Raw genomic sequence first — 10,098 nt, 5'->3', positions numbered from 1 at the left:
ATTGTGCTCACTTTCCTCAAAAGATCATCTGATTCTGATCACATGTTCACTTTAGAAAACTGAGAAATTTGCTGGGGCTGAAATGCAGTTTGACACTCAGAAACACTGTTTAAGAGAAAAACTCCTTATTTTTAAAACTCATCTGACTTTTGAGAACTGAGAGACCCTGTTTTCTTATTGTCTGGTATATTTCAGGGATCCTGATAAAACAGGAGCGAGGGAAGCCGAACACACCGTCACTTGTCTGGTAACTGCTGTTTCCCTCTATTTCACATCTTCAACAAGTAGCAGTGCTGTGCCCAGCAGTTCAAGTCTCTCTTTCTTAGCTTGCACTTACTGCTTTTTTATTAGAAACTTTCTTATCTAATGGTTTCCTGAGCATAAATGAGAAATTTGAAACATGAGATGTTTTCCCTGATAAGGAATTTCTTTGGTTATGAACTAATAGGAACTAGTTGTACACATTTTCTGTTAAACATTCTGTTTCCTCTTGCCCAGCTTTGCACACTGCACAAATATTTATAGGGTGCCCCCCAAATACAAGGTACACCGGTGCACTACAGGATGACATATGCTGGGTTCTGGTTTCCAAGTTCCCAATTTTGCTTGTATTGTATTTTCCCTCTATTTCCACCTTGGTACTTCCCTTCTGGTTTCATTATTGTGCATGTGTTTTAGGGCTTTCCCCATGGCTCGGCTGGCAAAGAACCTGCCTGCCAATGCTGGAGATGCATGTAGACTTGGGTTCAATCCCTGGAGAGGGAAATTGCAACCTGCTCCAGTATTCTTGCCTGGAAACTCCCATGGACAGAGCTACAGTCCATGGGGTCGCAGTGCATATCACAGATAAAAAATCTCAGGGTTGGTAGGAAGCTTAACATTTACTTATCAACCACGTCTGGCATCCACTGGTGCTCCAACCTATGTTTACAAGTTTATTAGAACAGATGGATCAGCGTTCTGGTAAAGGAAATCCATGGAACTTGAATAGCTACACTTGAATATACACTTGAATACAGTATAATCACATGGAATGGTGATTATAAGGAAAGTAGGTCAGATAAGTGCTGTATGGAAAAAAGAACACATAAAAGAAAACAAATGACAATATACAGGGAACTATATAACTTATCCTTCAAGCCAGAACATTTTTGAGGGTGAAAGGGCCACTATTAATAATTGGGTTAGGACATTAGACACCAGCTGCGAGTGTTTGGTAATAGTAGATCGACAGTAACTTAGGGAAATGTTAAGAGTAAGCATACTGGCCACTACGAACCTACAGATATCCTTAAGGGCCTGATGAGTGTGTTTATGGTACTGCTCAGATAAACTTTTCTTCTTAATATAATTGTAGTCTTGACACTTAAATTTAGGTTTGCAGTAAAGGGGCAAAACAATCAGATTCCAAATAGAACCCTGTAGACAAAGGCTCCCTCGGCCTAAATAGCTTTTGGGCCGTCTCCCTGCCTTTTTGCGGTATCCCAGGTTTGTGCAGGCACTGATAACCAACTCCATGGCTTTGTCTAGAGAGATATTGGGCTCAGAGATATTTTCTCTGCAGTCTCTCAGTAGTCTCTCCAAATTGCTTCAATGCCAAGGAAATCAGAAACCTCAGCTTAGTGTCAGATGTGACAGGAATCCCAGCACAATTCACAACTTTCTTACCAATTTAGGGGTATCTGCTGGGAACCATTTCAACTGGCAACAGAAAGTACCCTACGCAGCTACACAGTAGGTATCAGGATGAATTACCAGTGAACACTTCCTAAGTGGGTGACACTCTCAGCTCAGATTTACTGCGTTGTCTGTTTCCTTGTTTGCATGCCATTTAATCAAATGTCCCCCCTGCAGCTGGTCTTCTCGTTTCCTCTTACAGAATGGGGAAACTCAGGCTCAGGAAGCTAAGTGATCCACCGGAAGTGACAGCTGAATGGGGACTAAGACAGAGGCTGTGAGCCGGGTCCTCTTTCTAGTTCAGCCACCTACTGGCACATGATACAAGTTCCCGGAGACACTTCAGTTCAGTTGCTCAGTTGTGGCAAACTCTTTGTGACCCCATGGACTGCAGCACACCAGGCCTCCCTGTCCATCACCAACTCCTGGAGTTTACCCAAACTCATGTCCATTAAGTAAGTGATACCATCCAACCATCTCATCCTCTGTTGCCTGCTTCTCCTCCCGCCTTCAATCTTTCACAGCATCAGGGTCTTTTCCAATGAGTTTTTCGCACGCATCAGGTGATGCGATGAATATCGCATCCAATGAATATCCAATGAATATTCAGGACTGATTTCCTTTAAGATTTACTGGTTGGATCTCCTTGCAGTTCAAGGGACTCTCAAGAGTCTTCTCCAGCACCACAGTTCAAAAGCATCAATTCTTCACACTCAGCTTTCTTTATAGTCCAACTCTCACATCCATACATGACCACTGGAAAAACCAGAGCCTTGACTAGACGGACCTTTGTTGACAAAGTAACGTCTCTGCTTTTCAATATGCTGTCTAGGTTGGTCATAATTTTCTTCCAAAGAGCAAATGTCTTTTAATTTCATGGCTGCAGTCACCATTTGCAGTGATTTTGGAGCCCCCCCAAATAAAGTCTGTCACTGTTTCCCCATTTATTTGGCATGAAGTGATGTGACTGGATGTCACGATCTCAGTTTTCTGAATGTTGATGCTTGGGGAGGTCCACGGTAGGCCATTCACTGCACGGCTCCCTTGGCCTTGGATAGCCATCTTTTTCTTTGACAAAATGCTCAGTAGGTGATGCCAGAGGCGGGGCACCTAAGTGACAAACGCAGAAACCTGCAGTCAAGCCCTGACGTAGGGCCCGCTAGAAAAGGCTCGCTCCCCAACCCCACAACACGAAGGCGGCGGCGTCAGCGACCTGCAGCCCACACTCAACATGGCGGCGGCGGCACCCGCAGCCTCCTGCCCTTCTCCATCATGGCGGCGACCGGACCCGCCTCCCTGGGCGCCCGAGTCATATGACCTGTCACACAATGGCTGAGCGCCTAATTCAGGCCTCCCGGCAACGCCGGGCGAAAACCATGACGGCCGCCGCGGGTTTGGCGGGCCAAGCCGCGGTGCCCCTGCTGCTGTGCGCGCTGCTGGCACCCAGCGGCGCGTACGTGCTCGACGACTCCGACGGGCTGGGCCGGGAGTTCGACGGCATCGGAGCGGTCAGCGGCGGCGGGGTGAGGAGCGGAGCGGGGCGGGGGGCGTGCGGTCCCGCCCCGTCCCACAAGTCCCCGCGGCGCGGCCCCAGCGTTTCGACGCGCGCGCGTCGCCGCCTGAGGCGGGCGCCGGTCGGTGGCTGTCTAGACGCCGCGGCCGCGCGACTGTACCCCGCGTTTGTTGGTTTAAGATGACCCCATAGAGACAGTTAGGTTAACCAGATGAGGGTCCAGAGGTTCGCCGAGTTAGTGACAGGTCTAGATAGTGACAGGGCGGGGGGCTCAAACCCTCCCTCAACTTGAGCAGGGGGGCCTGAGGGGAAGGGTCTCTTCACCTTGAGAGGGCACTCCGGGAGGCTCGCTCCAGAGATGGCCAGGGGCCCGAAGAGCGTCCGTCTGCCGGAGAGGATGCCCCGGAGGGATGTTTTGACTGCACCTGTTATTTTTGGGGGCGGGGGGAGGGGGTCGGAGAGTCCCGGACCAGGACTGCAGCTTGCGGTTGGGCTCTTTCCAAGGGGGCGGGCGTCCGGTTGGTTTTTGTTTAGAGGGACGACAGGTGCCTCTGGTTCTCTTTAGGAAGGTGGGAAGCCAGAAACTGGGGCTTTTAAAAGTCTTTTTTTCTAATGTCAGGCCACACCAGTATCAGCTGATAGTCTCGGATTGTTGAACTGTTGGATCACTGTTTTGCCCTCGGATGGCAAAGGCCTAAGGGGGTGAGTTGCCTGCTGGAAGAGGCCTCGTTGGTGGCTGTTTATGTGTACGAAGAGAGGGAAACGTTAAGGTACATAAGAAGTCACCTGGTCTTTTTGTTTAAACGCAGACTGGCCTCGCCAGCTCCCATTCTTTCTTTAAAGTTCTGGCGTGGCGCCTGAGAACCTGCATTTTAACAAATTTTTAACAAAGGCACCAATTGATTCTCGTTGTAGGTATTGAGAGAACTCTTTTATTGATTCAAGGATCTCTGGAGCAAGCCTGTTTTCTTTTCTTTTTTTAACGAATTTTTAACTTTAGAAATAGTTTCAGATTTACAGAAAAATTGCCAAGACCATACAGAGTTGTCATATACCCTGTAACCAAGTTTTCTCCTATTATCAGCATCTCACGTTGGTATGGGACATTTGTCCCAACCAATGTTGATTGCGTTAATGAAAGTCCTTACTTCCTTTCACATTTCCTTAGTTACCCAATGCTCTTTTTCAGTTTCAAGATCCCACACAGGATACTAATTACACTTAATTGGCCTGTCTCCTTAGTCTTTTCTAGACTGTGTCAGTTGGGGTAAGTTCCTCTTATCTAGGCATTCTAAAATACTTAAGGGAGACCTGAGGGCCATACCAGCTTAATGCAAAGTCTGCATGGACACAGCTGGTAATTTCCTTAGTTCCCTAGTTATGCTAACAGGTGGCTCCCAAGCTTGGGAGCTTGCTTCAGTGGCATGATTGTTCTTGGCTCCTAACAATTTGCTTAGTCCTGTCAGCTTGTTCTCTGTAACCGTTGTCTTGCCTTTGTTTTATCCCCTTGTGTTTATAGCTTTTGAGTTCATGGCGTTTGTGGTGGCAGGTCTTTGGATGAGAGGAATTTTCTATTTTGTTCCCCAGGACAGAGGTAGAGCTGATTTTATTTGAAAATGGCAAGGCTGAACTCTTGAATGGGTTGTTTGTTGAATTGAGTCAGATGGCATATGTGTCCTTGGATGCAATTCAGAGCTAGCTTGAACGCTTGCTTGCTGGGTGGCTGTTTTGGGCTGGTCTCATCCTGTTGATAACCAGTGTTGTTGTTGCACTGGCCCCTGTGGTTCTTATGATTGCAAGATGCCCTTGGCGATAACCATCAGAAAACTTTGAACAAAAGAAGTTTATTACTTATAGGTTCTGGAAAGCACATGGCATACCTGGGTCACACCTGGTGATTGTAGGTAGAGAGAGAGAGAGGGTGTGGGCCTGGGCTTCTGCTTTCATTAGGGTCAAGGGTGGAGGTCTTGGGCTTTGTGGCTTACTTTTCACTGGTGAACTGAAACCTTACGTGTGGGAACTTAAAGTTCAGGGAAAGAAAAAGTGGCCCTAATGATGGTCAGTTAAACTGACTGAGATCTGGCAAAGAAGTCCCCACTCCCCCCAGCGTCAACTTGGCTCTGGGTTCTTTGGCTGCAGTGTGTTTATTTGAGACAGTCATCTCGGAAGTGGATACGTCTTTGAAGTGGATGCTTTGCAATCAAAGCTTGAGTCCTACACCTACATTACAAAAAAGAAAAATCCTGACCATTGGGGATTGCACTACAAGCCACCCTTAATGCCTAGGTATCAGAGTAAGTGGTGAGGACCTTAAACTGCCTGAATAGCTGATTTACTGAAAGTAAGGGATAGGGCCTGTTGTAATTTAGAAAGGATTATAGTAGCACTCCCGTAATTATACTACAGTCAATAGTTTGCAATCCAGTTGGTAGCCATTGTCCTAAGCTTAAAAGGTCACACCTTGAAACCAGGTGAGTGATCTTGGGGCCCGAGGAATCTGTTCAAAGATTAGGTAATACTGTGATTAACATTTTGGGTCATCTGATATGAGTGGGTTTGAGTCTGTCGTGGGTTGGTGGAATGCTCCATATCTCACCCAGCCACGGTCAGTTCCGTTAAAGGGTTGTGTCTCATTTCAGGAGACAGTGATGCAAGTGTGCTTACAAGGTTAGGTCTATATGGTGCAAATACTTGATTCAGTTTATGTAATATACATTTCTATGAAAACAAAAGAAAACAATGGCTAATGGAGCAGATTGTAAACCTGTTCTGAATCCTGAGGGCAGCCAGTTGTGATTTCTAGATGTAGAACATCTTCAGATGGAGTGGGGACAGATGGTAGCAATCATAGATCTTCCTGGATTGAGTTTGACTATCTCTGGGGATCTTTCTGAGTGGTCCACAGAGCAACAGGCATGAAGGTTGTTCAGATATGAACTGTTGTAATTTCTCTGGAGTTTGTATAAAGTTAGAACACTTTAGGTTGCATAACTTCAGGAAAAGGGAAATTTTAGTTCCTAATAATTTAAAGTCAGAAAGGTGGGAAAAAGAAACATTAGTTTGGAATGTTGTATTCAGATATTGGAGGGAGTGAAAAGAATTCAGTATTCGGTCCAGTTTACAGGTAGAAAACAAACCTCAAAGACAATTAATAGGACTAGAATCTGATACTGGGCTTCCCTGGTGGCTCAGATGTTAAAGAGTCTGCCTGTAGTACAGGAGACCCCGGTTTGATCCCTGCGTCGGGAAGATCCCCTGGAGAAGGAAATGGTAATCCACTCCAGTATTCTTGCCTGGAAAATCCCATGGACGGAGGAGCCTGGAAGGCTACAGTACGATAATCTGCAGAGGGTACTCTAGCTCTTCACTGAAATATAATTTTCTCTCTATCATCACCCCTTACTTCCACCTTTTATTAGAGATAACCAAAATAAAGCTAATTTGCTTGCAAAATAAGTATAGTCTTATTAAACTTGCCCTGATTATATAAGTGCAGCCAAAATAATAATTTTAAGCGTGCTCTGTTGGACATTTTCACAAGGAATCACAGATTGGGCTATTATAAATCTCTCTCAAGGCTAGGAAGCCAAGCCGTGAACTTATCATCAGACTTTCTCTGCAATCCTGATAGATTTGGGTGAATTCCTTTCTTCTCGAGGTCCACCAACATTCTGAGATTCCTGCATCTGCCAAGAAGTGCCCTTTCTTACTTAGCTGGTGAGGCTCCTGGGACCCCTATAAGCCAGTTACCAGGCTGATTTTCCAGGGAGCTCTATTGGCTCCATGTGCTGTGCTTAGTCTCTCAGTCATGTCCGAGTCTTTGTGACCCCGTGGACTGTGACCCGCCCAGCTCCGCTGTCCGTGGGGATTCTCCAGGTAAGAATGCTGGAGTGGACTGCCATGCCTGCAGCCCACTGCAGTGGGTTGCGGTGCACCCGCCTGCAATGTGGCAGACCTGGGTTTGATCCCTGGGTTGGGAAGATCACCTGGAGAAGGGAGCGGCTACCCACTCCAGTATTCTTGCCTGAAGACTGCAGCCAAAATGATGGTACAGAGTTCACTGACATTGGCTCCATCAGTTCAGTTCAGTTACACAGTCGTGTCTGTCTGTGACCCCATGGACTGCAGTACTTCAGGCTTCCCTGTGCATCACCAACTCCCGGAGTTTACCCAAACTCATGTTCATTGAGTCGGTGATGCCATGCAACCATCTCATCCTGTCATCCCCTTCTCCTCCTATCTTCAATCTTTCCCAGCATCAGGGTCTTTTCCAGTGAGTCAGTTCTTCGAATCAGGTGGCCAAAGTATTGGAGTTTCAGCTTCACTATCAGTCCTTCCAATGAATATTCAGGACTGATTCCCTTTAGGATGGACTGGTTGGATCTCCTTGCAGTCCAAGGGACTCTCAAGAGTCTTCTCCAACACCACAGTTCAAAAGCATCAATTCTTCGGCGCTCAGCTTTCTTTATAGAAAGCTTTGGGCATGTTTCTTTATATGCTCAAAGAAGGGCAGTGCCAAAGAATGTTCAAACTATTGCACAATTGCACTCATCTCACACGCTAGCAGAGTAATGCTCAAAATTCTCTAAGCCAGGCTTCAACAGTATGTGAACTGTGAACTTCCACATGTTCAAGCTGGTTTTAAAAAAGGCAGAGGAATCAGAGATCAAATTGCTAGCATCTGTCAGATCATCAAAAAAGCAAGAGAGTTCCAGAAAAAATGTCGTCTACTGCTTTATTGATTATGCCAAAGCCTTTGACTGTGTAGTTCACAACAAACTGGAAAATTCTTCAAGAGATGGGAATACCAGACCACCTTACCTGTCTCCTGAGACATCTGTATGCAGGTCAAGAAGCAACAGTTAGAACTGGACGTGGAACAACAGACTGGTTCAAAATTGGGAAAGGAGTATGTCAAGGCTGTATATTGTCACCCTACTTATTTAACTTATATGCAGAGTACATCATGTGAAATGCCAGGCTGGATGAAGTGCAAGCTGGAATCAAGGTTGCTGGGAGAAATATCAATAGCCTCAGATATGCAGATGACACCACCCTTATGGCAGAGAGTGAAGAGGAACTACAGAGCCTCTTGATGAAAGTGAGAGAGGAGAGGGAAAAAGCTGGCTTAAAACTCAACATTCACAAAACTAAGATCATGGCATCTGGTCCTATCACTTCATGGCAAATAGATGGGGAAACTGACAGACTTTATTTTTGGGGGCTCCAAAATCACTGCAGATGGTTACTGCAGTCATGAAATTAAAAGACACTTGCTTTTTGGAAGAAAAACCATGATCAACCTAGACAGCATATTAAAACACAGAGACATTACTTTGCTGACAATGGTCTGTCTAGTCAAAGCTATGGTTTTTCCAGTAGTCATGTATAGATGTGAGAGCTGGACTATAAAGAAAGCTGAGCTCTGAAGAATTGACTCCATAGGTTAACCTAAATTTTTAAAATCTGGTCATATCTGAGTCTATGTAGGTCTCTCTCAAATATGACATGTTAGTTAAAACCTTGGTAATATAACCAGTGTTTCTAGTTGTTTCCTGTTAGGAGGAGGACAGATTCTTAGTAAACTTATGCAAATAATTATATTGCTATGAAAATAAGAATACTCACAAAGAGTTTTTGAATATTGGAGGGATCAGATAGGGAGAAATTTGTTTTATTTTTGTTTACAAGGATACACTTAGCAAATTGCTACAAGTCATAGACAAGTTAGGAAAAAGGTTTTCCACAAATCTGGAAGAAGTAAAACATTCAAGAAGCAACAATGTTTTGGATAAAAAGTCATAAAAATTATAATTATCCTCATCAGTTCATTCAGTTCCCTATAATTCTTATTGATCTTGATCTTTTGTTAGCAGTTTTATGATTCTTGTTTTACTTTAGAGTTCTGTAAATTCTTACCTAGTTCATCAATATGATCTGAAAGTTATCAGAATCCTGTAGTTTAAGCGAAGAGTTCTCTCCAAAAGTCTTGAAGATGAAGCACTTTTGGAAGAACATTTTTGCCAAAACATTAGTAAAGCAATAACTATCTGTAAATGACAAAAAGGCTTAAACACAGGCATATTAAAAATCTGATAAAGTTCATTGTAATTCAGTTGATAAGGAAATTTGGTTATTCTGTAACCTATAGCATTTTAAGATAATAACTAGATTTGCAAGTGATAGCATTATACCAGGACATAGCAGATGTCTAGGAATTTCATGTAATTTCTGGAACATGTATGTTAATAACATGTATCAATACAAATATCGACTAAAGAAAGTTTAGCATTAGATCTTACTTGACAATGCTTGCTATGCAGTTTAACATGGCAAATAAGCCTAATTAGTTTCATGTCTTTTTATAAGGAGAAAGAACACATCTTTGAGATGTCCAGGGCCCATCTGGAGAAATCGCAAGAAATTAATATGAGGTCAAAAAGACTTCATTTAGAATTTATTTGGGGAAGTTTGTCAAAAATAAAAAGATGTTAAAACACTTGATTAAATAGGGTCATTGGTCACTGTGAAACAATACTTAATTATCCATTTAACCAAAATGACAAGAACTTCACAGGCAAATATATAAAGTTACATAGTTTAAACCCAGTTTAACCATCCCCACCCACAACCTTAGCTCTTCTAATAGAGAAGACTCAGGGTTTCTTTTTTTTTAAGTAAAGATTTGATAAAGATAATGTGAAGCATAGAATATTATTTTGATAATATCTGAATCTTCATTTCCTACGTAGGTTCCTTAGAAGGTAAAGAATCTTTCCCAAGCTTATCAAGAACAGACCAATAGTCTAATAAAAATTTGTCATTTTAGAAGATTAAGAATAATTTTTAGTTTTTCATAAGTATGCTATTTATTAAAGAAATCCTTATAATTTCATTTTTAGCCAGCT

The 10,098-nt window shown here is 43.7% G+C and overlaps 1 protein-coding gene across 5 annotated transcripts in view; it reads left to right on the top strand.

The window, feature by feature from the left end:
• Window positions 1–2,937: 2,937 nt before the first annotated feature.
• GALC (galactosylceramidase) overlaps window positions 2,938–10,098 on the top strand; it is a 51,222-nt gene continuing 44,061 nt past the window's right edge. The window contains exon 1 of one of the 5 annotated variants that reach the window (XM_043472707.1): window positions 2,938–3,200. In XM_043472707.1, coding sequence (XP_043328642.1) covers window positions 2,991–3,200 — 210 coding nt within the window. In that variant the 5' untranslated portion in view covers window positions 2,938–2,990. Of the gene's footprint in view, window positions 3,201–3,628; window positions 3,893–3,969; window positions 4,458–10,098 lie in introns of those variants that run through there. The other 4 variants (XM_043472706.1, XM_043472708.1, XM_043472712.1 and 1 more) reach the window with 4 other exon arrangements.

The sequence above is a fragment of the Cervus canadensis genome, chromosome 6 (assembly GCF_019320065.1).
Source record: "Cervus canadensis isolate Bull #8, Minnesota chromosome 6, ASM1932006v1, whole genome shotgun sequence".
Lineage (NCBI taxonomy): Eukaryota > Metazoa > Chordata > Mammalia > Artiodactyla > Cervidae > Cervus > Cervus canadensis.
Note: the sequence above shows the minus strand (reverse complement) of the source record. Positions and strands in the feature narration are given on the sequence as shown.